The sequence below is a fragment of the Curcuma longa genome, chromosome 4, assembly GCF_044706935.1.
Source record: "Curcuma longa cultivar G26 ecotype Majalengka, Jawa Barat chromosome 4, ITB_CL_G26_1.1, whole genome shotgun sequence".
Lineage (NCBI taxonomy): Eukaryota > Viridiplantae > Streptophyta > Magnoliopsida > Zingiberales > Zingiberaceae > Curcuma > Curcuma longa.
Window position 1 is genome coordinate 4778873 of NC_133864.1, and position 27555 is coordinate 4806427.

The following is a 27555-nucleotide window of genomic DNA, read 5'->3' on the forward strand; positions in this document are numbered from 1 at the left end:
ATTTTGCGTCAGTTCTACAAATAAGATATATTAAAGATGAATGCAATAGTCAGTAGGCATGAGCCTGAAAAAATAGCTCAGTTTATATTTCAAGAATATTTTTTTACTTGCAGTGCTATTGTAACAATTACTATTTAGTTTTTATAATACAAAATATAAACTCTAATCAAAATTTATTGTACATAAAATATTATTATATTAAAATATTATTTTATTAATTTGATCAAAATTATTTAAACTCTATTAAAATTATTTTAAAATTTGTATAATAATTATTATAATATTATAATAGTTAATTTATATTGTTGCAATATTATAATAATATAATAATTATTAAATAGGTAAAAAAATTAAAATAATTTTGACCAAATAAAAATAATAGCTATGAAATAATTGTTACATACAGTAATTAATACTAAAAGAAGATAGATTATTAGAATCAAACATACGATAGAGTGCCCATTTGCGATTCGTTAAATGGAAGATGCCTTTTGATTTTTACTCAAATTATATTTATTAAAAATAATATTTAAATAAAAGATTAGACTAGAATATTAATTAGATTCGCACAAGAAGCCGCAGAACGATCTCTCATTGGTCTACACAGAAAACCCACGGATCACAGCTCAGAGTTATTGTACGCCGTCGATCCGACACAAATCCAACGGCTTTTGCTCATCACGGTGCTCGATCCGAGGACTCGCGCCCCCGCGAGCTCAAACTCAGAGCTATAAATTGTGGCGCCGTCGATGTCCTTCCTCATCACTAGCCGCAGCAGGAGGATTCAGAGATGGAAACGAGCGCAACAGCCGGTACAGGGAAGGGGAAGAAGGGTGCGGCCGGGCGGCGTGGTGGCGGCCCGAAGAAGAAGCCCGTTTCCCGGTCCATCAAGGCTGGCCTCCAGTTCCCCGTCGGCCGCATTGGCCGCTTCCTCAAGAAGGGGCGCTACGCCCAGCGCGTCGGCACCGGCGCGCCCGTCTACCTCGCCTCCGTCCTTGAATACTTGGCTGCCGAGGTGAGTGCTCCGTTGAGTTCGACCAAAGGTTCCTCCTATTTTCATGGTCCGATCCGATTTGAGCCGCCTGAACACGCGCAGGTGCTGGAGTTGGCCGGCAACGCGGCGCGCGACAACAAGAAGAACCGGATCGTGCCCAGGCACGTGCTGCTGGCGATAAGGAACGACGAGGAGCTGGGGAAGCTGCTGGCCGGCGTCACCATCGCCCACGGCGGCGTGCTGCCCAACATCAACCCTGTGCTGCTGCCGAAGAAGGCGGACAAGGCGGCGGTGGGCAAGGAGAACAAGCCTCCGGCGAAGGCCGGTAAGTCCCCTAAGAAGGCGACTTAGGAGTGCCTCCTCCGTCGATCTGCTATCGAAAGTGTCACATTGTATCTAGCGATCCTCTGATCAGTGCTTTAATTGCATATCCCTAAAGTAAACCTTGCTAATCAAAGGATCTGAGGAAGAACATGTATTTCTCATAGTTCTTATTCAGTTCTTGTTCATGTTGCAAAAGAGTAACTTTAGCTGTTGTTTTTGCTCTTTTTTTTACAACTTTTTAATGCCATCTTTATTGACAATTTCACACTGGAACAACAGAATCATAAATCAAATGATAGTGCAAACCAAGCATTGAAACTAAAAACTTGACCACAATGAATCTCAAAGATCAAGTGTGTTCTGAAATTCATTTGCTAATTGCAAGAGTTCAGCAGGAACTGAGGTTCATGTACAATTTGCATCAGGATTTAAGTTGCAGTTTTAGGTTTAATAATTGTTAAATCTACATTTTAACCACTATGTTGTTGCAACAAAACCATAACTTCATCAAAACCAACAATGGAAGGATTGGTGTCACTTCATCAAAAAATTTGTAGGATCTGTGATGGACAGAACTGTCATAGTACATTATAGATTCAGATATAAACCCTAAACAAAGTAGTACAAATTACTAGAAACAATCTAGAACACCAAGAGATAGAACAAGAGGGAGCTTTCATGATCGATCAAACACCCAGAGATATAAACCCTCTGTTGTTCCTACTCACACTAGAAGAAACTCATGTACTAATCAATTCGACATGATTGCAAAACTCATCATCACTGAATCAGCACAAAGTTCTGGAGCAAAATCAAACAATAGATTAAGAACCTAGATCAAAATTTAAAATTTTAATGCCCTAATCAATTGGGGAATTGTTCACAAAAACCAATTCAGAAGATGGTAAATAGTTACAGAAGAATCTTGTCGCCTATTCAATAAAGCAGCTTGATGAGCATGCTTGATCATGGGCACGAATAACATTTGACAACAAGAAACAAGACCAGCAGCTTCGAATTAACGCATTCCTAAGGAACACCTTCATTGATAATGCATTTCAAAACTAGTATTAAATTCACAAACAGAATTAGAGCATAGAAAACCAATTCACAAAACAAAATGTTAACTTGACACACGGAAAATTGGAAGCACATCATCTCATTGCTTGCATGTCAGAAAGTGCTATATTACATGATGAACAACCTACCCCTAGAACAGGCATTAAAGGCAGAAACAACGAGAGACACCGTAGATACCGAGATCATTGACAGAATCAACGGAGAACCAATCAACCTACATAAGTTCAAGAACTGGTGAACTTGGTAACGGCCTTGGTACCCTCAGAGACAGCATGCTTCGCGAGCTCACCGGGGAGGACAAGGCGGACGGAGGTCTGAATCTCGCGGGAGGTGATGGTAGGCTTCTTGTTGTAGCGGGCGAGGCGGGACGCTTCCTGGGCGAGCTTCTCAAAGATGTCGTTGATGAAGGAGTTCATGATGGACATGGCCTTGCTGGAGATCCCGATGTCCGGATGGACCTGCTTGAGCACCTTGAAGATGTAGATCTTGTAAGTCTCGGTGCCTTTCTTCGCCTTCTTCTTCTTCTTGTCGGCGGTCGCGGACCCGTCCTTGGAGGGGAGGCGCTTGCCGGCCTTGGGCTTCTTCTCCGCCGGGGCCTTCTCGGCCGCGGCCTTCTTCTCCTTCTCCTCCGCCGACTTGTCGGAGGAGGCGGGCTTCTTCTCCGCGGGCTTCTTGTCGGCCTTGGGCGCCATGGGAGATCGCGATCGAGAAGGAGAAACGAGGGTTCGAAGGGAGACGGAAACGGGCGTTTGAGATGAGGAAGAACCGACGGGTGGGGGGAGTTTATATAGATAGAAGAGGATGACGGTGATTGGGCAGAAAGTTGCAGGCACGGATCGATGAGGTGTTCTCGTCCTTACCGTCGGATTTAGTGATGAAGTAAATAAACCACATTGACGGTTGAGATTGTCGAGCATATTTGGGCGAACGGTGTGCGGACCTAAAGCAGACATCCAATCGGATTAATTGGATTTATGGGCTTTAATTATGGCCCTATTGGTCAACTACTATTGGGCTTTCAAAAAGGTCCAGTAACGATGGAGGCTAAAGGCCTGTTTATTAAAGATACCAATGAATAAGTCTTCCATTATTCAAACTTATTTGATAAGATAATCGATTTAAGTTTATTCATTCAACTTAATAATTCATTCGAGTTTGTTTATTTAATATTTTTTGATAATGTAAGTGTTCAAGTTTTGTTCTACTAATTTTGAAGGTAAATAGAGATAATCTTTCTTGATTTATCTATCAGATAAATATAAAACACAACTTATGTATTGAGAGGTTAACTTTTAAAATACTCGTATGAGTGAGTTTGTTTATTTAGTAACCTTTTTCGGCCCCACAAGTGTCTAGAGGGAGTAAATCAGAATTTACCATCGCAGGGGAGGAATAAAAACCATGCCTCATCCCACCATGTGAGCAAGCCCGTGGTCGGCTCCACGACCATCTATGAAGAGGTAAATTGAGAAATTGCAGTTGGTCACAACGAAGGAGGATATTGCTCAGCTTAGTCGAGATTCAAATCCTTACCTTATTCTACAAGTCTGTTCCGTTGTAACCAATTCAGCTATGTCCCAAAGGCGTTTATTTAGTAGCCTTGTGAATATTGAATGAATATAAATAACTTTAATTAAGCTAAATGCTAAGCTGTTTGCAAACGATTTGAGTGAATTTATGACTTGAAGAGGGTTAAATGCCTAATGAAGCTTATAGGTCAACGAGGATGTGAGTTTAATTTGAGTGTTTAAAAAAATCTTAAAACTTAAAAAAATAAGAAATTGTCTTAATTTGTTTTTCCATTTTTATTTGCCACACTCCAAATGCCATTCAAAGGAAACAAAATTTTAACAAATAAATTCTAAACATGATCTTCAAATAGAATCCAACAATTGAATATTTAGATTGTGCCAAATCTTTTTTTTGGGTCTAATATTTAATAAAGCCCCATAATTTCAATTAAAACATTGCTAAACAAACACAACTGAGCAATTAATCTCTCATTAAATCCTCTCTAAATTAAATATTACAGATCCTTAAAAGACTGTAGGCAATGTAGACTACTAAATAGTATTCTACTAAACAAATCTAATGCAAGAAAAAAAATCTACTCAGTGTTCAAAAGTCAATTTGTTCTTATTTTGCCCTAATTTATTAAAAATATTCACATATATATATATATATAAGTCAAAATGATTTTCTGTAAAAATTAAAAGGATGTTTTTTTTTCCATCAATAAAAGGATATTTTTGTAATTTTATTCTCCTCTAATTTTGAGCATTTTAAAGATTTTTGAAATATTTTTAAATTTTTGAGGGCTAATTTGGGTATTTGCTCTATTATTATTATTAAAAAATCCACTCCGTTTTCTAACGGTCGACTGCCGGCGCAAGTGATGGATTCCGTTTGAATTCAAACACGAACTCGTCGTCGCCACGACTGTCTTAACGCCGTCAATTTTGCTGCGCTATTTAAGTCGTCGTGATCTCCGCTCTCTCCAAGTGCTCGGCGACTCGATCCCTCTTCCGCACTCCGAAATCCTCTTTTGACGCCGAAATCTCACAGAAGCCGAGTGATCTTGTGCTGGAATCTCAGAGTTCGAGTATATTGTGGTGCGTCGTTATCGATATCATTTTATCCGGCTCCTCGACGTTGCGTTTTCTTTTTGGGTGCCGGCGCGGTCCCGGTATTGAATGAGGATGTGATTTTGATTGGAGTTGGATGCATCTTTGATTTTTTTGTGATCAAAAGTTTATTTCTGCGATTGAAGCTGAAAATTAGGGATACTGCCGTTTTGTTTCGCTAGTTTACTAAGATTAGATCCAGTAACTGAAAATTGCAGCTCTTGGGCTTAAGAACAGTATGGTGTTGCTTTCGGAAACTCTGCTGAGATGTTAAAAATGTTAAATATTTGGAATTGAATGTACCAGGTAGATAGAAGATGGATAGCTCTCAAAGGAGATCTGGATTTGTCCCGGTGTCGCCTTCACAGACTCCGAGGTCCACGGAGAAGCACGGGAGAGATTTCCGGTCGTTGGATGGGAATGGTAATTCGAGCAGCAAGTTCGATAGGGAGAGGGGGGTCAACGTCCAAGTGATCCTAAGATGCAGGTGAGAACCAATTGGGGCTAAAAGATGGGATTTTGCCTGGATTTTCTAAGATTTTGTTTTACTTAATCTATCTGTATTGTCTGCAATATTTCCAGGCCATTAAGTGACGACGAGAAAAGAGGGAGCGCCCAGGCGGTCATTTCTTGCAATGAACATCGCAGAGAAGTTTCAGCAGCTCAGAATATTGCTAACAAGCTGATCGACAGAACCTTTACCTTCGACAAGGTTTTTGAAACCTCTGGCTTCAATATTTTACCTATATAACTTAACTGTCAGCTCCATGCATGAAAAATCTGCCTTTGTATATATAAATTATATAGGTTTTCGGCCCAACCTCGAAGCAAAAGGATTTGTTTGACCAAGCTGTAGCTCCTGTAGTAAATGAGGTTCTAGAGGGCTACAATTGCACCATATTTGCATATGGGCAGACAGGCACAGGAAAGACCTATACAATGGAAGGCAGGGGAAGAAAAGTCAAGGTAAGTTTTTTCCTTCACTGATGCAAAATGAAGAATTGCAGCTACTCCGCTTCTCTTTGAGCTCTAAACTATACGATCATGGTAGAATGGAGAGTTTCCTAGTGATGCTGGAGTTATCCCAAGGGCTGTGAAGCAAATTTTTGAAATACTGGAAGCACAATGTGCTGAATATAGCATGAAAGTCTCATTTCTTGAGCTGTACAATGAGGAGATAACTGATCTTTTGGCCCCAGACGAATCAAAATTCTCTGATGACAAGAATAAGAAGCCTATCGCTCTCATGGAGGATGGGAAGGGTGGTGTTTTCGTGAGAGGATTGGAGGAGGAGGTAGTCTATACTTCTGATGAAATTTACAGAATCTTGGACAAAGGGTCTGCAAAAAGGCGTACTGCAGAGACCCTCCTCAACAAACAAAGTAGCAGATCCCATTCCATTTTTTCCATTACAATTCACATCAAGGAGATTACTCCTGATGGAGAAGAACTGATTAAATCTGGCAAACTTAATCTTGTTGATCTTGCTGGTTCAGAAAATATATCACGATCTGGTGCTAGAGATGTGAGTAAACCCTTCATGTTTAATCAAGTAGGATGAGTGTTTTGTTTGCTAATTGATATTTCCACTAGAAAAGTTCACTAACCATCTAAGTTCTTGTGTCTTTCATTTTCCATTAGATTTTCACAGCTTCATTCAATATTGATATTTCTTGTCTGAATATCTTCGATTACAGGGAAGAGCAAGAGAAGCTGGGGAAATTAATAAAAGTTTGCTCACTCTTGGCCGTGTGATTAATACTCTCGTTGAGCATTCTGGCCATATTCCATATCGGTATAGTCTAAATCTGTTTGTGTCACATTTTCTTCTTTCCTGTTATGATCCTTTGTAAATTGAACTTTGTCTATTTTCTTTCAGAGACAGCAAATTGACAAGGCTACTTAGAGATTCCTTGGGAGGAAAGACTAAGACTTGTGTTATTGCCACTATATCGCCATCCATCCTCTGTTTGGAAGAGACTTTGAGCACGTTGGATTATGCACACCGTGCAAAGAATATCAAAAACAAGCCTGAGGTCATTAACAACTTTCAGCTTATCATTTGCTATTCATCTTTTAGAAACCAAATAAATGTTAAATTATTGTATCACAGGTTAACCAAAAGATGATGAAATCTGCTATGATCAAGGATTTGTATGCAGAAATTGACCGCCTGAAACAAGGTGCTTAAGTATGAATATGTTTTAAATATGTTCTGATATTTCTTCTCGCTAATCTATTATATAACTCTGAAACTTGGATATTTAATATTCAGTGAGAACACACAATTGAGGTGTTCAATTCTCTATTTGAGATGCTAAGCATTGTCATTGTCATATAGTTTATGAGCTATAAATCCATGGCTATACAAATCAAGGTATCCAATGGTCTATTTTTCATATTTGATTGACATGCACCACTTGAGGTATCCAAGGATCTATTTCAGATGCTAATCATTTTATTGTCATAGTGATTATGAACTCTTAGACCCATCTTTAAGAAATTTACTATGCATCCTGGTTATCATGCAAGCTTCTTGTTTTAGAACATTTAATGCATTTTCTAAATGCATATACTAGTTCTCCCCTAACTTACATTTGTGGTATTATTGTCACTGTCATGTACGACAGAGTTATTTGCTGCAAGAGAGAAGAATGGCATCTACATCCCACGTGATATGTACTTGATTGAAGAAGCTGAGAAGAAGGTTAGTTCGGAAGTATTTAGTTTGATTATTGCTCGTTAGTCTCAGTCATAAAGATGTCATTCTTTTGTCTTTATATCTTTACTTTCATAATCCATTTAAATAATTGATTCATCAATGCAGGCCATGACTGAGAAAATAGAAAAATTGGAAGTTGATCTGGACTCAAAGGATAAGGTGCACCTGATCTACTTAGTCCAGTGGTACCCTATTTCTTCCATATAGGTGTGAATTAGATATTTAAATGTTTTGACCAGCAACTAGGTGAGCTTCAAGAGCTTTACAATTCACAAAAGATACTTTGTGCAGATTTTAGTGACAAACTAGAAAAAACTCAGGTAAAGCACTATTGGCACACATCTGTAATTACTACTGGACAAAGTGTGTATACATATAAATTTGGTGCAGGAAAAACTGGTGAACACTGAGCAACTTTATGTGGGCTTGGAAGAGAGATATAGGCAAGCAAACTCTATAATAAAAGAGAAGGAATTTTTTATATCCAATCTTCTCAAGTCAGGTGAACATCTAGTAATGATTCTAAATTAGTAATGATTCTACATTAGTAATGATTCTAAATGCCATTGCTCTTAATTAATGAGATTGTGTAACATCTACCAGGAATATCTTGCATTATAATTAAGTACTGTTACAATTCGGAAACTTTTCCTATCCAGTTTAGTTATCATCCATTGCTTTTAAACTATATTGCTTTTCACTTATTGTCTAATGCCTTCGAGTAATATTAAAAACAGAGAAGGCACTTGTCGATCATGCATATGATCTGAGATCCGAGCTACAAAATGCAGCTGCTGATGTTTCAGGCTTGTTCTCAAAAATAGGTTTGTACCTTCCCATTTTCCTTTTCCTTCCCTTCTTTTTTTATTGTCATTCATTAGGCTATTTATTTTCCTCGGTAGGATGTAGTCTCAACCAATAATAACGTAATTTTTTTCATTTGGCATACAGAGAGAAAAGATAAAATAGAGGAAGGAAACAGAATACTTGTCCAAAACTTCCGGTACATGTTAACCCAACAACTGGACAGCTTGCATACAACTGTCTCGGCTTCAGTGATGGAACAGGAGAATCAACTGAAAGAAATGGAAGGAAACATGCAATCCTTTGTGTCTACAAAAGCAAAGGTTTATCTTCTGATTTTTTTTTCCCATTTCATTTGTTCTTAGTATTTTCTAATATATATGTCCTCCCAGGGACCTAGTTGCTAGATCAACCCTATAGATTAATTACATTAGCCAGCAGGGTCTTACTACTAACTTGTTTGATACACAGGTCACAAATGATCTTAGATTACATGTTGACAGACTCAAAAATATGTATCATTTGGGATTCAGAGTGTTGGATGATTTAGCTGGTGAGCTTGGCAAGAAGTCGGGAGACACACTTGGTAGACTGAATTCCCAAGTGTTACTGCATTCTTCAACTCTTGAAGATGTAAGTAAATTGTTTTCTAAGTAATCTATCACTTTATCTTGATGTATAGACGCATGGTTTATGCAGTGCTTCAGAGGAATAGCTTTGGAGGCTGATCAGCTTCTAAATGAACTTCAGCTATCTTTGTTGAACCAAGAGGACAAGTTAGCTACCTTTGCTCAGCGACAACGTGAGGTAGGTGGCTATTGAAAGTCATTTGAGAAATTTTAAACAATTATAATTGTTTGCTTCTTTGAATATACAGGGTCACGATAGAGCAATTGAGTCGACAAGGTCAATTTCAAAGATAACATCAGATTTTTTTGAAACCCTTGATATTCATGCATCTAAACTAACCATATTCATGGAAGAGTCACAAATTATACAAAACCAGCAACTGCATGATCTTGAGAAGAACTTTGAGGTGACTCCACGTTAGCGACAATACCAATTTCATTTCCTTTTTGCCATATTTCTTTTAGAAAGAATCAAACAGCCAAGTTCTTAATTGCTTCCTATTCATGTAGGAATGTGCTGCTAGAGAAGAGGAACAGTTATTGGAAAAGGTGGCAGAGATGTTAGCCACTTCAAGTTCTAGGAAGAAGATGTTGGTAAATGACGGAACTCTTTTTATAGACATGAAATGCACACTTCTATATGTTTTTTTACTTCGCAAACCCACACATATATCTTAAAATACTTGATGTCCTTCATAATGCTAATGCTGCTGCTTTAAAGAAATATCAAGTTTGCATAGCAGTAGCAAATGTATTGATTTAGGGGTTATTAAACCAAAAATCCTATATGAAACATGCCAAAGTTATGGCTCCAACCACTTATGGTCGGTCACGCTTGAAAGTGATGGTGCATCTTGAATGTCAAGTAAGTTTGCAAGACATTCTCATTTCCAACTTGAGGTGGTGATAAATAAACATGACTTCAGTTTTAAAATTTATTTATTTTTAACCAAATTAACTCACTGGTGCAACAACTAGTGCTCTATACTCAGCTTCGACACTTGATCTAGCAACCATAGCTTGTTTCTTGCCTTTTTCAAGTTGCCAAATTTCCTACAGCAAATGTGCAGTTAACTTATAGTAGATCATCAGTCCTAATCACTCCCAACCCAATCAACATCCCTGTAGTCTATAATTTCTGAACTGTTATGCTTCTTCATATAGATGTCTAATTCTGGTGATCCCTTCAAAACCTCAGCACCCTTTCTACTTCTGCCATATGACTTGTCTTTGGAGCATGGATAAATTAATTTACCATTTTTAATATTCGTCATCCTTGATGTCCCCATCCAAGGGACTGCAAGCAAGTTTAGCTTCTTGCTTCCATATATCACTCAAAAAACCAAGTGTATATTTTCTTTGATAAAAAAATCCTTTAAGAGTGGAGACCTCATCCAAGGTATTTCTATCCCTGGGAAATATTTTAGGTTACCAACATCTTTTTGCCTCAACAAGAAGTATGCATTACTTTGATTAAAACCAAAAAAATTTAGAATTAGTTTAGCATACTAAGCCCTTTGGTGATTGCTTGAGGCTATAGCTTATATTGTTGCTTGCCATATGTTCTTGGAGACCTTGAGGGAAGCTTCATATAAACTGCTTCTAGCTCTCTTTAAAAGAATGCATTTTTCACATCCATTTTATGAAGAAGTCAATCATCGTTGGCAATAAGTGACATAGGAATTATATATATGAGTTTATTTTTGCCATGGGGGGAAGATCTATCTATCTTCTTCTTTGCCGTCTCTTCCTTGTAATTATTCACTAGATTCTTGTTTATTTCCTTGAGAATCCGGTGATTCTTGAAGTTGTTCCTCCTATCGCTCTATTCATTGCATTACCAAAGTTGAGATAGATGCAGAGGTTTGATATCTGCCCCTTTCTTTAGGTTCAAACAGCTGTTAACAATCTCCGATCCACTGCCGTTGAGAGAACAAGCAGCCTACAAAAGGAAATGTCGACAACTCATCAGTTCACCCGTTCTGTTAAAGAACAGTGGAGAACATACATGGAAGAAACTGAGAAAAACTATCTTGAGGATATTGCATCAGTAGGAAGTGGCAGAAATGGCCTTGAAGAAGGTTTCCAAATTTGGTAAGTCTTAACGGAAGTTGGAAAACTATGAACCGTTTCGTAACTTTCTTTGTTCTTGTAATTGTTTGCAGCGAGGAAAATACTAAAATGGCTGCACAGCAGTGGAGAGATGCTCAAAATTCCCTGCTGAAGCTTGGTACTGGACATGTATCATCAATGGATTCAATTATCAGGTAATTATCAGAACATGTTTATGATTCTATGTGATACTGATTTGTAGTAACCAAGAATTTCTATCCTCTTGTTTGTGAAACTTTTCCAACTACCGGTTTGTTATAAACTTGTACAGGAATGGATTGGATGCTAATTACCTTCAGTGTTCTAAACTGTCATCTGTTGTCTCATCAACACTCGAAGATGTTAATGCCTGGAACAAGGATCTTCTATCCTCCATAGACTGTAATCTAACCCTGCACTGCCCTGTACTAACATTGATTGTAAGAATCAGAAACTAACATTACTTCATCCAACAGGTTCATTCAAACTCGACCAAGAAGCATGTGCCAACTTTGATTCGATGCTCGTCCCGTGCCACGGAGAGCTAAGAGAATTGAAGAGTGGTCACTACCACAGGATTGTCGAGATAACAGACAACACAAGGAAATGTCTTGAAGAAGAATATATGGTAAATTGGCATGAGCACTTGATACAATTACTTGATCTCAGTGTTCATTAGCTGACTTGTACAACAAATCGATCAGGTGGATGCACCATCTTGTTCCACCCCGAAGTGTCGACTGATCAATCTGCCAACTGTTGCATCGATCGAGGATCTACGGACTCCAGCCTTCGAAGAACTATTGAAGTCAACACCCACTTCTAAGCAAGCAAATGGCGATGCGAAAAACTACTCCGGGTCATGCGAGTCTCAGTGGTCGAGAGACTCTAGGATTCCTCTAACCGCTATCAACTAATTTAGAGTTCGTTGAGTAGGAATGTGGTTCTTAGATATATTACACGGACGATATACATGTAGAAAATCTATCTCAAAATATGCTATTGATTCTTTGGCATCAAATTGGATTGTATTGTTGTTTTTGAAAATAAAGTTGTTATATACTAGTTCTTGACTAGTTTGGGATTTTTGTTAGGCTTGGTGAAGATTTTTGATCGATGTTGCATATGCTTAGAACAAGTAGAAGTTGTTTTATCTCAAAATGCATATATTTTTTCTTAATTAAGGATTTCTTTTATCATTTCCTTTTATCAAATAAACTATTTTAGAATTATCAAATTTATTTATTTATCAAAAAGAATTATTTTTATAAAGTAAATTCGATTTTTGATTGCCTTTTCATATTTTTCACAAAGTTGAAAAAAATATCTAACTAAAATTGCCACCTCAACTATCCGTGGGAGTCCCTTAACTCATCATCAGCCGTCCATTCACAAACATCAACGGTCCAAATCACCTCCGAGGCCGTACTCGGTTCCGAAGATCGCGCCTCTCCCCACCGTTATAAATTCCCCCTCCGTGCAATTCGATGCCATCGCTTCCACTTCGATCTTCTTCGATCACCGACTCTGAGGCGAGATCGAAACCCTCGTCGTACTTCGATCGATAGTTTCGATTCTTCGCGAAGTATTTGCTCTGTCGATCGATCATCTGTTGATCTGATCGCGTTCGGTTTCTCTTCAGAAGCCCTTCGATCGAGCTCGAATCTGAGCCATGTCGGGACGAGGGAAGGGCGGCAAGGGCTTGGGGAAGGGCGGGGCGAAGCGCCACCGCAAGGTCCTCCGCGACAACATCCAGGGAATCACCAAGCCGGCGATCCGGCGTCTCGCGAGGAGGGGCGGCGTGAAGCGGATCAGCGGCCTCATCTACGAGGAGACTCGCGGCGTCCTCAAGATCTTCCTCGAGAACGTCATCCGCGACGCCGTGACCTACACCGAGCACGCGCGGAGGAAGACCGTCACCGCCATGGACGTCGTCTACGCCCTCAAGAGGCAGGGAAGGACCCTATACGGCTTCGGCGGTTAGATCTTCTTACTCCATGAAAGACTTGCTTTCAAGCAGACATTAAGAACAAAATTGGATCGAATCGTTTGTGATCTAGCTTTGTTCGAAGCTTCGTTTGTACCTATTGATCTGCAACAGTTACATGGAACCATTCTCACGATTGTTCTCATCATTTTCAGTTTCCTGGATTTGAGATTTATTATCTCTTATTCATGTTTCCTTCTCCAATTCGCTTGATATGTTATGATTTTCTTTGCAACTCATCTGATAATTTTGGGTTTTGGTTCATCGATTTTTGCGTGCGATTGATTTATTTACTACTCAATTTAGTTTTGGTCTTAAGAAATTTGAATGAATCTTTAGCCGCCATAAAGGTCACAAGCTTCTTCTGGTAAACCTCCTCTCTGCCCAAGGGTTCCCAGTCAAAGCCTATTGGGCCTTCTGGAGCAGGCCCAAATATTAGAAAGGAAGATGCAGTGGTGGGCTTGTGGGCTCACTACTGACTGGTAATAAAGGGCACAAAATAATAATAATAATAATAATAATAATAATAATAATAATAATAATAATAATAATAATAATAATATCATTGTTTGTGTCGATTAGGTACGAGTGCGTCATATGAGTGACGTGTAGGTTTTTGCATACTAAAGTTATTTTAGGCGACAAGTCAAAACTTTTCCCAAAGAAGTAAGCATACAAAATTAAATCGCTCGTGAACAAGACAAGAGTTTGTTTATGTTTTTTAAACATATAGTTAATTAAATAGGTAAGGTTGAACAATCAATTAAATTAAACAAATAAATTTAACGCATAATGTTTATAAACAAAAAATAATAATATTCATCTATAAATTTTTTTATCAAACATATAAATAAGTAAATAACTCTCAAACTGAATAAATTAATTTATAGTATTAAACTTACTAATCTATCAAATAAGTTTAAACATATAAAAAATTTAACTAATCAAATAAATTTGAATTTAAAATTCAATAACATCTAAACTAATCAACTTAGATTAAGCTTGAATTAAGTTTAAATTAGTAAAAAAGAAACCAAGTCATGTTTCAATATTTATTTCAATTACTTGGTTTATTTAATTATCAATTTCATTTACAATCCCTATATAAAATTTAATTCAACTTAGCTCATTTATCCCTATATTCAAATGCTATTGTTAGCACCCTTGTCTTCTTCTACAAGTCTACTATAATCATAATTATTACATGTACTAGGACTATGTGACTATATTTGATATAATTTATATTAATTAATTTTGATTAAATTGTTATATATTAAGTAGTTATGATTATGTTGAAATAATTTTGATTAAATAGATAAAAAGTATTTTAATTTAATAGCACATGGTGTATTAAATTTTTACCATGTTGAACATAACTACAATATATATTTTCATTTAATATTTTTTTTAAAAAAATTGGGTGTATTTTTTAGGATAATCAGAATAAGGAACGGCCTTTTTTATTTGCCTTTTATTAAATAAAAGAAATTGATAAAGAAAACTAGTTAAATATGATATCATCAATTAAATTTCTTTGTCTTATTGGAAATAATGATATTTAATAATTTATTAATAATTAAAAAAAATCACTTCTGGTGCAACGGAAACTCTATAAAAACAGAGTTTTATTCAGAGATTTGAGCAGAGCGACTCTTTCTTCTTCTCTCAGTTTTCTTCTCGGTGGGTGTCGGAACACGTACCCGATATCCTCGCTCATATCGTAACAGATCGCTGATATTCCGGCGGCGTCTTCCGTTATAAACCCACCATGTCCCGTTTTCTCGATAAGATTTCTCCCCTCGACCGCCGCTCCTCCCCCATGGACGACGCCGACGACGCCCCCCGGCCCGGCGCCCTCCAACATCACAGTCCCCGCGCCGCCTCCTCCTCAACCTCAAACGCCTCCGTCCCCCTCGGCCAGCTCTTCAGGCCCGTCGATGACGCCCACAGCGGTCACCACGTCGTCGTCCAGGTTGGGAACGTCGCCGGCGACGGGAAGGGTACTGGTGAGCAAGACGGCGATAAGGCCATCTCCGGTTCGCTTCCTTTTATCCTCGCCTTCTCCAATCTAACCTACAGCGTCCGCCGGCCGCGGAAGGGGTGCTCTCTGTTCTGGCGCAACGACGCCGGCGAGGAACAGGGGAGAAAGGTTCTGCTGAATGCCATCTCCGGCGAGGCGCGGGAAGGAGAGATCTTCGCGGTTCTGGGCGCGAGCGGGTCGGGGAAATCCACCCTGATCGACGCGCTCGCGAACCGGATCGTGCGCGAGAGCCTCGAGGGCTCCATCACTCTCAACGGCGAGAAGCTCGAAGGGCGGCTTCTCAAGGTGATCTCCGCCTACGTGATGCAGGACGACCTTCTCTACCCGATGCTCACCGTGGAGGAGACGCTCATGTTCTCAGCCGAGTTCCGCCTCCCGCGCTCGCTCTCGGCCGCCAAGAAGATGAGCAGAGTGCAAGCTCTGATCGACCAGCTCGGCCTCCGCGCCGCTGCGGGGACCATCATCGGCGACGAGATCCACCGCGGCGTGTCTGGCGGCGAGCGACGCAGGGTCTCGATCGGCATCGACATCATCCACGACCCGATCTTGCTGTTCCTCGACGAGCCGACCTCCGGCCTCGACTCCACCAGCGCGCACATGGTGGTGAAGGTGCTGCAGAGGATCGCCCACAGCGGGAGCGTGGTGATCATGTCTGTTCACCAGCCGAGCTACCGCATCCTCTGCCTCCTCGACCGGCTCCTCATCCTCTCCCAGGGCAGCACAGTCTACGCCGGCTCCCCCACCGGCCTCCACCCCTTCTTCGCCGACTTCGGCCAGCCGATCCCCGACAACGAAAACCCCACCGAGTTCGCCCTCGACCTCATCCGCGAGCTCGAGGCCACACCGGAGGGCGCGAAGACTCTCGTGGAGTTCAACCACGCACGCCAAGCTCTACCAGTCGTCTCCGCCGGCGGTGGCAAAAAATCGCCTGTTTCGCTGGAGGATGCCATCGGCGCCAGCATCTCGCGCGGGAAGCTGGTCTACGGCGCGGAGGGAACGACGACGACAGCGGCGGCGGTGCCGAAGCACGCGAATCCGTTCTGGATGGAGACGATGGTGCTGACGAAGCGGTCCTTGGCGAACACGCGGCGGATGCCGGAGCTGTTCGTGATGCGGCTCGGCTCGGTGCTCGTCACCGGGTTCATCCTCGCCACCATCTTCTGGCGCCTCGACGACACACCCAAGGGCGTCCAAGAGCGGCTCGGCTTCTTCGCCATCGCCATGTCCACCATGTTCTACACCTGCGCCGACGCGCTCCCTGTTTTCATCCAAGAGCGCAACATCTTCATGCGGGAGACGGCCTACAACGCCTACCGCCGCTCCTCCTACGTGCTCTCCCACTCCCTCGTCGGCTTCCCGCCGCTGATTCTCCTCTCGATAGCCTTCGCTCTGACAACGTTCTTCGCGGTGGGGCTCGCCGGAGGGTTGCAGGGGTTCGTCTTCTTCACCCTGATGGTGCTGGCCTCCTTCTGGGCGGGGAGCGGGTTCGTGACGTTCCTGTCGGGGGTGGTGCCGCACGTAATGCTGGGCTACACGGTGGTGGTGGCGATCCTGGCCTACTTCCTTCTCTTCAGCGGCTTCTTCATCAACCGCGACCGGATCCACGACTACTGGATCTGGTTCCACTACCTGTCGCTGGTGAAGTACCCCTACGAGGCGGTGATGCAGAACGAGTTCGGGCGGGCGGGGAGGTGCTTCGCGCGGGGGGTGCAGATGTTCGACAACACGCCGGTGGAGGCGCTGGCGGAGGCGACGAAGGAGAGGGCGCTGTCGGCGATCAGCGGCGCGCTGGGCATGAACATGACGTCGACCACCTGCATCACCACCGGCGCTGACGTGCTGCGGCAGCAGAGCATCACGCAGCTGGGGAAGTGGAGCTGCCTCTCGGTGACGGTGGCGTGGGGCTTCTTCTTCAGAGGCCTCTTCTACGTCACCCTCCTCCTCGGCAGCAAGAACAAGAGACGATAGATTTTCATTATCTTTTTTTTTTTTCTAAAAAAAAAAATCAAATTTAGTTTTTCATCAATATTTCAAGATTAAGGACATCAAATTTGTGATTTATGACTTCTATTAAAAAGAGTGGATAATCTCATCGTATTCTAAAGGAAATTCATTGAACTCCTATAGGCAATCAGTGTTTGATACAAAGCTCGGTCTGATTTGACTTGAGCTCGGTTTGATTTGACCTAAGTTTTATTTTGACTTGATGTCCGACTCCATTTGACTTTTAACTTTACTATGTCAGCCACTCTAGTGGCGGTCCTACACAGTCGATTCCACGATTATATATGAAAAAGTAAATCGAGAAATTGCAGTTGATCATGACAGATCACTACGTTGATAAGAGCTTACTATCAAAATAACACTTCAGTCAACAGCCATATGTTGCTAAAAGGATTCAAATTCAAAATTTCTGATAACACATGTCTTATTTACCATTTGGGATAAGACACTTCGACGTGATAACGACTCACATCAGTATTCAAAGTTGATATAATCACATAGATTTCACTCTCTTAATCAGTCGATTGCCTTAAACATACTTTTTCCCAACTACAAATCAATCGACATCCATCGCTTGAAACATGATGGTGCAAGAAACCCTAGCCATTGGGTCATTCCATAGAACACCTCGCGGGCAACGTTCGATGAGCCATGCAGCTTCACCTACCCTGAGAAAAAACAAAGAGCAGAGCACGCAGTCGGCCAACTCACAGGAATATATAAAACTGCCTCATTTTCTTCTGCATGAAGCTTTGCATGCTGCATTCTTTCTTTGGCTTAGCTTGTGGGTGATGGTGATGTGTGTGTGTCTGTAAGTCAATGGCTTGAGAGCTAGGGTTTTACTTGGGGAGTTTGAGTGTCGAACCAAACAATCACCAACTCCAACTACTGGATTTGATTGTGCAAGAAGCTTGCACTGTGTTTGTGTGCAAGTCGCGAGTTCGTGGCTAGGCGGTTGGCGTTGTGAGCTTGCGGTTAGGCAATCGATCGTCGGGGATCCAAATTCTACCAAAAAATAATCTAGGGATATGGATTGAATCCAAAGTCTTTGGTTAATTCTAGATATAGATCTAATAATAAACAAAAGTATCTCAAATCTCCATAGTAAAGGTGAGCATCAAGTTATTATATGTAAACAAAGAAAATTTGTAACTAGCTAACTTTTAAGGCAAAATAGAACATTTTTAGCCAACTTGTGACCTATTATATTGAATGTCATACACTCAAAAAGATATTGATCTCGATTCGAACTCTAACTTTATATAATCACAAACACATCATCGGTCATCATGATCGCACAAACAGGTGCTTTTTTTATTTAAATTATGATAAATGGGAAAAAACTATAAAATATAATAGGTATTAGTGATGAGAATTTAAATTTTCATTGCTAATTAATGACGAAAAATTTAATCCGTCGTTAAAGTTAGCTATGGATGTTTAATTCTATCGCTAGATCAGAGACGGAATAGTACGTTCCGTTTACGATATTAACAACGGAATTAAATTTCCATCGTTAATTAACAACGGATATTAAATATTTGTTGCTAAACTTAATTAGCGATGAAATTAAATTTCCATCACTATTATTAGCGACAGAATTAAATTTCTATCGTTAAATTTAGCGATGAAAATTTAATATTCTGTGGTTAAATTTAATGATAGTAATTTAATTCCGTTGTTAATTAGTAATAGAAATTTAATTCCGTCATTAAATGACGTCAACGACTAAAAATTTAGAGATGAAAAATTTTCATTGCTAATAGATCGTTAACAACGTTTAGTAACCAATTAATGATGGAATTTTTCATCGTTAATCTTGAATATTCTTATAGTGATATACATAATTTATAGTTTCTGCAATTGCTACTGTTTCATTAATTACTAAAGCATCCGAGGGACTTTGTTAGCGGCCAGCACAATGAGGCCTAGGGCAGATTACCGAAGCAACATAGCAGGTTATAAGAGGAAGATGCATGATTGGCTTGCACAATCTGTTGCTTCATGCAATGCAGAAATTGATGCAGTTCATGTATGAACCAACTGTAGGAAGTTGTTAATGTTTTATACATATAAAGCTCTTTTAATTTAGGGCATACATAAATGCTCTTATATCGAACATTTAGGAATGTCAAAATTTTATCATCTTAACCTCTCTAACATTATATTTTGTAATATCGTTATAAGATATTAATGCCAATTTTAATGGTTCCTCGAATTAGGGATACGGAGAGAGTCTGAAATGTCACCAAAAGCTTCTATGATTCTTCACGAAAGCTTCTCGAATTAGTCTGAAATACAGCTCGACTTCTCGAGTTCCTCATGCAATTTGGCTCCCAAAGTTCCCCGTGCGACTCAGCACTCGAGTTCTCTAAGTCAATTCAAGCTTCCAAGTTTTCTTATAGCTCGAATTCTCGGGTTTCATAGATTGGACTTAGCATGCTACGACACACACAACTCATTTGTAGGTTCACCTAGACTGAATCGGACTTACTGAAGCATGATCTTTGCAAGCGCGTCTCTCCTATAACTCTCTCTTAATTCTGTACATTCTTTCAATTTTTACTTTTTTTCATGACACCTAATGACTTAAGTATCGAAGGAGCTTTATCGGAAGATTACGAGAGTCAAACGATAAAGTTTTGTATTAGTTGTATATTTCTTTTTGTACATTGTTCGAGTCTATACTATGCCATATTGCCATATCGAATTTGACACACCAACCTTTTTATTATTATTATTGTGGGAAGAACTCTTCCTCAAGGTTTGAGGTTTAGGATGATAGCGGCGGATTCCACCGTTTTTGCAAAAGAGGTTTAGGATGATAGGATGTAAACTTGTTCCAAAAAGCCAATGACAAATTAACTTCTTCAATCATGCAAGGAAGTAGTCAAAATCAATTTGATTTCATGCAACTCTTCATCAACTAGGCAAAGTTCACTCATCCTACTAAGTTCAATGCAACTCTTTATGACAAGAGTCATTAGTATAGAAAAGACTAAATTTATTTGTCTTAGTGTTTAATAATGTGATGTATTAATTGTAGAAGCATGAGTCTAAGGGGGCATTTGGTTGGGGGTTATCATTGATAACCTTGATTATCTATCCAAGGTTATCAACAATGATACGGTGAGACGATAACACTTCATCAAGGTATCCCGATAACAACCCAGCACAGTCCAATCAGTCAGACTACACCTCCTTCGACTAGAACTAATTGGGGATGTTTATGATACGGCGGGACGATGACACCTCATCAAGGATAAAGTAATAAGATCGGTTCATTTTTAAAATTAAAAAATTCTAAAACCGATTCACCCAAAGAAGAAAGAAAATATCTCGAAATATTTCTTAAACAAATATTTCAGAATCTTCTTAAAAAATGAGAATGAATATTTTAAAATATTTTCTAAACGAATGCTAATATTTCGGATATCAACTACTATAAAAAGGTAACTCATGCCCATGGGTACAGGTACGCACATATCTATCCTAATTTTTCTAAGTCATTAAACTCCTTCCTTGCGTTGAACCCTAACTTGAGCGTCGGAGTGACTTTCCGGGATCCTCCGGCGCCATTCTAATCTCTTTTTGAGTGCTTTTCAGGTCCTCTCATCTCTCCGGACGATTCTCTTCAAGGAGCGTGCACGCAGCAGTTCTGAACCGGCGTTTGAACCATCCACGGTGTATTATATTGGCCGGAACAAACAATAACCTTGTTTGGTTGAGGTTATGATCGATTCCCAAGTAATATAACATCACCGCCACATCAACAAAATGAGTTATAACCTAGGAATGTGATTACCTTGGCAACTTAAGGTTTTCTACAATTCCGGAGGTTAACAAAATTTTTTTCCATGATTACCCTTCGATTTTAAAGCTGAGTTAATTAAAATGTACTATGAAATCTAATTGAAATCGAATTAATTAATTCAATAAATTTTAATTTAAATATTAATAAATAAAAAAATAATTTATTTTAAATTTTAAAAAATAAAATTAATGAATTATATTTATTAATTTAATAATTATTTTATTAAAATTATTATTTTAATAAATTATTTTATTAAAATTAATTATTTTATTAAAATAAATATAAATTTATTTTGAATTTTAAAAAATAAAAATTAAGGAATTATATTTATTAATTTAATTAATTATTTTATTCTAATATATAAATATATTTTAAATTTTAAAAAAAAAATAAAATTAACAAATTATGTTTATTAATTTAATTAATTATTTTATTTAATATATAAATATAAAATAAAAAATAAAATTAACAAATTATATTTATTAATTTAATGAATTATTTTATTAAAATAATTATTTTAATAAATTAATTTATTAAAATAAATATAAACATGTTTTAAATTTAAAAAAAAATAAAATTAAGGAATTATCTTTATTAATTTAAGGAATTATTTTATTAAAATAATTATTTTAATGAATTATTTTATTAAAATATATATAAATTAAAATTATCTAATTATATTTATTAATTTAATAAATTATTTTATTAAAATAATTATTTTAATAAATTATTTTATTAAAATAAATATAAATTTATTTTAAATTTAAAAAACTAAAATTAAGGAATTATATTTATTAATTTAATGGTTATTTTATTAAAATAACTATTTTAATGAATTATTTTATGAAAAATATATAAATTTATTTTAAATTTTAAAAAATTATAAATAAATTATATTTATTTTTTATATATTATTAATTTATTTTCATCATTAATATTAGTAATATTAATATTATTAATTTATTTTAATTTATTCTAAAAATAAATTGAATGAAGGGTAATAAAGTAAATGTTAAATTGGTTATATTTTATTCCCTCTAAATAAATAAATTGAACCAAACAATATTAGGTTATGTTTTATATCTCATAATCTTAGTTATGTGATTACCTGATAATCACATAACAAGGTTATACATCATAACTTGAACCAAATGCACCCTAAGTGTATAGACCTTGTATAGGGACCTTGTATGATGAGCAAGGTTTGTTTCCTCATCCTAGATCCACCAAATTTTCAACAAATTTGGTATTAGAGTCATATACACCAATGGCTTCGACGAGCTCCCTCCAAGTGCCAAATTTAACCAAAGACAACTATAGAATGTGGAGTATACAAATGAAGGCTCTATTAGGATCCCTTGATGTATGGGACCTTGTGGAGACCGGCTATACTATAGCCAAAACAAGTGATGGAAATAAGCAAGCTCTTAAGGCGATGAAGAAAAGAGAGAAGAAGGTCTTATTCACTATCTATCAAGGAGTAGATGAAGCTGCTTTTGAGTTGATTGCTTTAGCAACAACATCACAAGAGGCTTGGGGGATATTGAAGACAGCATATGATGAAGTAGATAAAGTAAAGAAGATTCACCTACAAGCCCTTCGAGCTCAATTTGAAGCACTACAACAAGAGAATTCAAAAATAATTTCTGATTATTTCTCCCAAGTTATCTCCATAGTTCATCAAATGAGACGAAATGGCGAAGACCTAAAAGATGTTCGAGTTGTAGAAAAGGTCTTAAGATCTTTAGACTCGAAGTTTGATTTCATAACTGTGGCGATCGAGGAATCAAAAGATTTGGAGACGATGGCTGTGGAAGAGCTTATGGGATCCCTTCAAGCATATGAACAAAGAATATTGAAGAAAAGTGAAGGAAGAACTTTGGAGCAAGCACTCCAAGCCAAATTATCATTCAAGAAGAATGAATCATACAGAAGAGGTCCTCAACAAGGAAGGTCTTCTACATGGAGAGGAAGAGGTGGTCGTACTTCTAACTTCAATGAGCACACTCAGAATGATGGAAATGAAGATAATAAAAAAGGACATGGACATGGAAGAGGTCGTGGTAGAAGCCGAGGTCAAGGCCGAGGACGAGGTAGAAATACTGGATGGAGGTATGATAAAACTAAATCTCAATGTCGCATTTGTAAGAAATATGGTCATCACTATAATGAATGTTGGTATAACACTAACACTGGAGAAGAAATAGTGAATCTTGCTAATAAGGAGGTGGACAATGAAGGGATCAGTATTGTTGATGACATGTGATGGGCCAGAATTTATCCAGCCTATTACATGGTTCCTAGACACAGGAGCATCAAACCATATGTGTGGGAAGAAGGAGTTTTTCACAAAGCTCGATGAAAGGCAAATGGGCAACATCACCTTCGGAGACCTCTCACAAAGGTCAATTAAAGGAAAAGGTGATATTATGTTTGAATTGCAAAATGGAAAGAAGGTATGCATCTCAGATGTTTATTATGTTCCTGATATCAAAAATAATCTTTTGAGCATTAGTCAATTATTGGAGAAAGGATATGATATAGAGATGAAGGACTTGGCTTTTAGTATTCGTGATAAGAGTAATAATCTTATTACTCATGTCACAATGGCCAAGAACAGAATGTTCCCACTAAAATTGAGTATCAATGAAGGGAATTGCTTCAAGGCAAGCACTATGGATAGTTCCATTCTTTGGCATCTTCGATATGGGCATTTGAATTTTGACGCATTAAAGCTACTTTCAAAACATAACATGGTATTTGGATTGCCAAAGATTGACAGTTCCAACCACCTATGTGAAATATGTGTTGTAGGAAAGCAGCAGAGGAAGTCATTCAAAAAATACAACATGAGGCGAGCATCTTCACAACTTGAGCTTGTGCATTCTGATGTTTGTGGACCCATCAAACCTATCTCTAATGGTGGAAACAGGTATTTCTTGACTTTCACTGATGATTATAGTGGAAAAACTTGGGTATATATGTTGAAAGAGAAGAAAGAAGTTTTCACCAAATTTAAGCAATTCAAAATTTTGGTTGAAAAACAAAGTGGATATCATATAAAATGTCTACGAACTGATGTTGTTGCTTGATGGTTGACTGATGGTATATATGTTGAAAGAGAAGAAAGAAGTTTTCACCAAATTTAAACAATTCAAAATTTTGATCATATAAAATGTCTACGAACTGATCAAGGTAGTGAATACACCTCGTTGGAGTTTGACAATTTTTGCAGGGAAAATGGTATTCTTCACCAACTCACAATGCCCCAAACACCACAACAAAATGGTGTTTCAGAAAGAAAAAAAATCGAACTATTCTAAATATGGTTCGATGTATGTTGAAAGAGAAAAATATCCCAAAAGAATTTTGGGGAGATGTTGTTGCTTGTGCTGTATATTTATTGAACATGTTTCCTACTAAAAGAATTGGAGACATCACCCCAGAGGAAGCTTGGAGTTTACATAAACCAAGAGTGGATCATCTTCGTATTTTTGGGAGCGTAGCATTTGCAAAAGTACAAAAGAAGCGGACAAAACTTGAAGATAAAAGTCAGAAATGTATTCTCTTGGGCTATTGTGAGAATGCTAGCGGGTACAAACTGTACAATCTCATAACTCAAAAAGCTCGTGGTATCAAGAGATGTGGAATTTGATGAAGAACAAATATGGAATTGGAACAACAACAATAGTGACGACATGAAGCAAATCTCATTTGAAGAAGAGAAAGACAAACAAGGAGAGAGTGAAGAAGTATCATCACCCCAACAAGTTGGTACTCAGTCAGAAAGTGATGATCCAAACAGTCCGATTGTGAAAAGAATGAGGAGCATCCAAGACATATATGACTCCAGTCGAGTGATTGATACCGATGTTGATTTTAACAATTTATGTCTATTTGCAGGATATAATCCTATAACTTATGAAGAAGCCTCCAAAGATGCAAAATGGAGAAAAGCAATGGAAGAAGAGATTCATACTATAAAGAAGAACAATACATGGGAGCTCACTGCACTTCCTCAAAGACATAAAGCTATTGGAGTCAAATGGGTGTTCAAAATAAAGACAAATGCAAGAGGAGAAGTTGAAAGGCACAAAGCAAGGTTGGTTGCTAAAGGATACAAGCAAAAGTACGGGATTGACTACGAAGAAGTCTTTGCACCAGTAGCCCGTCTTGAAACAGTAAGACTACTCATCTCTCTTTCAGCTCAAAAAAGATGGAAGATATATCAGATGGACGTAAAATCTGCCTTTTTAAATGGAAATCTTGAAGAAGAGGTCTATATAGAGCAACCACCGGGTTTTATCATCAAAGGGCAAGAAGAAAAGGTATACAAATTACATAAGGCTCTTTATGGACTCAAGCAAGCCCCTAGAGCTTGGAACTCTAGAATTGATGAACACTTTATAAAGGAAGGTTTCACAAAGTGCCCCTACGAGCATTCTTTATACCTGAAGAATAATTCATATGGAGATATCATACTGGTATGTCTTTATGTGGATGATTTAATTTTTACTGGTAATAATATCTCCATGATTAAAGAATTCAAGCAATCAATAGAGAAGGAGTTTGAGATGACAGATCTGGGATTGATGAGATACTTCCTTGGCTTTGAAGTACAACAAAAAGAAGAGGGAATCTTTATATCACAGGAAAAATATGTCACGGAGATTCTAAAGAAATTCTCAATGGAAGATTGTCATGCTATGGATACGCCTGTTGAGTATGACATCAGAATGACTAAAGACGGAGAAGGCAAACCTATGAATCCGACTTATTACAAGAGTCTTGTGGGTTGCCTCAGGTACTTGACATGTACAAGACCTGATATATTATTTGGAGTTGGTTTGGTAAGCAGGTATATGGAAACCCCAAAAACTTCTCACTTATATGCAGCTCAAAGAATTCTTAGATATATAAAAGGAACAATTGATTATGGACTTCTCTATTCATCAACGAAAGATATGGAGTTTTTTGGTTTCAGTGATAGCGATTGGGCTGGAAGCTATGATGATCGCAAGAGCACTACTGGATACGTGTTCTATCTTGGTAATGCTGCTTTCACTTGGTCTTCAAAGAAACAATCAATTGTTGCTCTATCAACTTGTGAAGCAGAGTATATTGTTGCAGCATCTTGTGTTTGTCATGCTATTTGGTTAAAGAGATTACTTCAGGATCTTAAATTGCAACAAGAGGCTACAACCAAGATCTATGTGGACAACAAATCAGCAATTGCCTTAGCCAAAAATCCAGTTCATCATGAAAGATCTAAGCATATTGATACTCGCTTTCATTTCATAAGGGAGTATATTAAGTCAAAAGAAATAGAATTGCTTCATGTGAAGTCAAGTGATCAAGTAGCTGATATATTTACAAAGCCTCTAAAAGCGGAAGCTTTTCAATACTTAAGAAGTTTATTGGGAGTTCAAGGAAGAACAAGTTTAAGGGGGGCAGATGATAGCATGTAAACTTGTTCCAAAAAGCCAAAGACAAATTAACTTCTTCAACCATGCAAGGAAGTAGTCAAAATCAATTTGATTTCATGCAACTCTTCATCAACTAGGCAAAGTTCACTTATCCTACTAAGTTCAATGCAACTCTTTATGACAAGAGTCATTAGTATAGAAAAGACTAAATCCATTTGTCTTAGTGTTTAATAATGTGATGTATTAATTGTGGAAGGATGTAGAAGCATGAGTTAAGTGTATAAATAGAGACCTTGTATAATGAACAAATGTACAATAAGAAAGTCTCTCTTTCATCCTCTCTTCATACTCTCTCACAAGGTTTTTTTACACTCTTGTTTCCTCATCCTAGATCCACCAAATTTCCAACATAGGACTTTATTTATGTAGTTCTCATCTTTTGTATGTGTGACGAAGGTGCTTATTATTGCCGATAGGAAAACATCAAGGATTTCTTCTACGGTCCCTCATACGAAAAACGACCTCACGATTGAACAATGAATGGCAAGATTTGTTTGTCAATGCCCCCAAGTTTGAAACAATTAGACAATACAATGCATCTTGAAATGTCTCTATTAGTATAACAAAAGTAATAGAGCAACATGTGCACGAAAGCGAAAACACTATGAGAAAAAAACATAGAGTTGTTGTATAAGGAAAGGAACTTGCCAAAATACTTGAGGTGATCCTCTCATATCAGAGTTCAAGTTAAGTTGGTTTGACCAAATCTGCACTCGACTTAAGTTGAGTTGACTAGATCCAAATTTATCTTGACTTTGACTTCCAGCTCAATTTTATGTTTGACTTAACTATGTTACGTGGTGCTGACTTTTTCGGCCATATCAGTGCTTATTATTGCCGATAGGAAAACATGAAGGATTTCTTCTTTGGTCCCTCATACAAAAAACGACCTCACGATTGAACAATGAATGGCAAGGTTTGTTTGTCAATGCCACCAAGTTTGAATCAATTAGAC

General features: G+C 38.1%; 6 protein-coding genes across 6 annotated transcripts; 5 read left to right on the plus strand and 1 right to left on the minus strand.

The window, feature by feature from the left end:
• The first annotated feature begins 778 nt into the window (after nt 1–778).
• LOC141826536 (histone H2A-like) lies at nt 779–1454 on the plus strand. The gene is made up of 2 exons (XM_074713788.1): nt 779–1015; nt 1097–1454. Exons 1-2 carry the CDS (start codon nt 791–793, stop codon nt 1343–1345), a joined length of 474 nt encoding a protein of 157 aa, XP_074569889.1. The 5' UTR covers nt 779–790; the 3' UTR covers nt 1346–1454.
• Nucleotides 1455–2461: 1007 nt separating this feature from the next.
• LOC141826599 (histone H2B-like) lies at nt 2462–3139 on the minus strand. Its single transcript, XM_074713857.1, has one exon. The coding sequence runs from the start codon at nt 3088–3090 to the stop codon at nt 2623–2625; it is 468 nt and encodes a 155-aa protein (XP_074569958.1). The 5' UTR covers nt 3091–3139; the 3' UTR covers nt 2462–2622.
• Nucleotides 3140–4971: 1832 nt separating this feature from the next.
• Nucleotides 4972–12228, plus strand: LOC141826537 (kinesin-like protein KIN-5A). The gene is made up of 23 exons (XM_074713789.1): nt 4972–5010; nt 5329–5509; nt 5605–5734; nt 5830–5988; nt 6074–6547; nt 6720–6817; nt 6902–7058; nt 7136–7205; nt 7653–7729; nt 7850–7903; nt 7984–8064; nt 8135–8246; nt 8482–8568; nt 8696–8871; nt 9020–9181; nt 9248–9355; nt 9426–9584; nt 9688–9771; nt 11066–11271; nt 11343–11444; nt 11561–11670; nt 11745–11896; nt 11973–12228. Exons 2-23 carry the CDS (start codon nt 5340–5342, stop codon nt 12183–12185), a joined length of 3141 nt encoding a protein of 1046 aa, XP_074569890.1. The 5' UTR covers nt 4972–5010; nt 5329–5339; the 3' UTR covers nt 12186–12228.
• A 554-nt stretch (nt 12229–12782) lies between these two features.
• On the plus strand, nt 12783–13394 carry LOC141828389 (histone H4). The gene has a single exon (XM_074715814.1). It carries the CDS (start codon nt 12941–12943, stop codon nt 13250–13252), a length of 312 nt encoding a protein of 103 aa, XP_074571915.1. The 5' UTR covers nt 12783–12940; the 3' UTR covers nt 13253–13394.
• A 1523-nt stretch (nt 13395–14917) lies between these two features.
• LOC141827429 (ABC transporter G family member 5-like) lies at nt 14918–17341 on the plus strand. The gene has a single exon (XM_074714672.1). It carries the CDS (start codon nt 15024–15026, stop codon nt 17262–17264), a length of 2241 nt encoding a protein of 746 aa, XP_074570773.1. The 5' UTR covers nt 14918–15023; the 3' UTR covers nt 17265–17341.
• A 5040-nt stretch (nt 17342–22381) lies between these two features.
• LOC141826945 (uncharacterized) lies at nt 22382–23380 on the plus strand. Its single transcript, XM_074714259.1, has one exon. The coding sequence runs from the start codon at nt 22382–22384 to the stop codon at nt 23378–23380; it is 999 nt and encodes a 332-aa protein (XP_074570360.1).
• The last annotated feature ends 4175 nt before the right edge of the window (nt 23381–27555 follow it).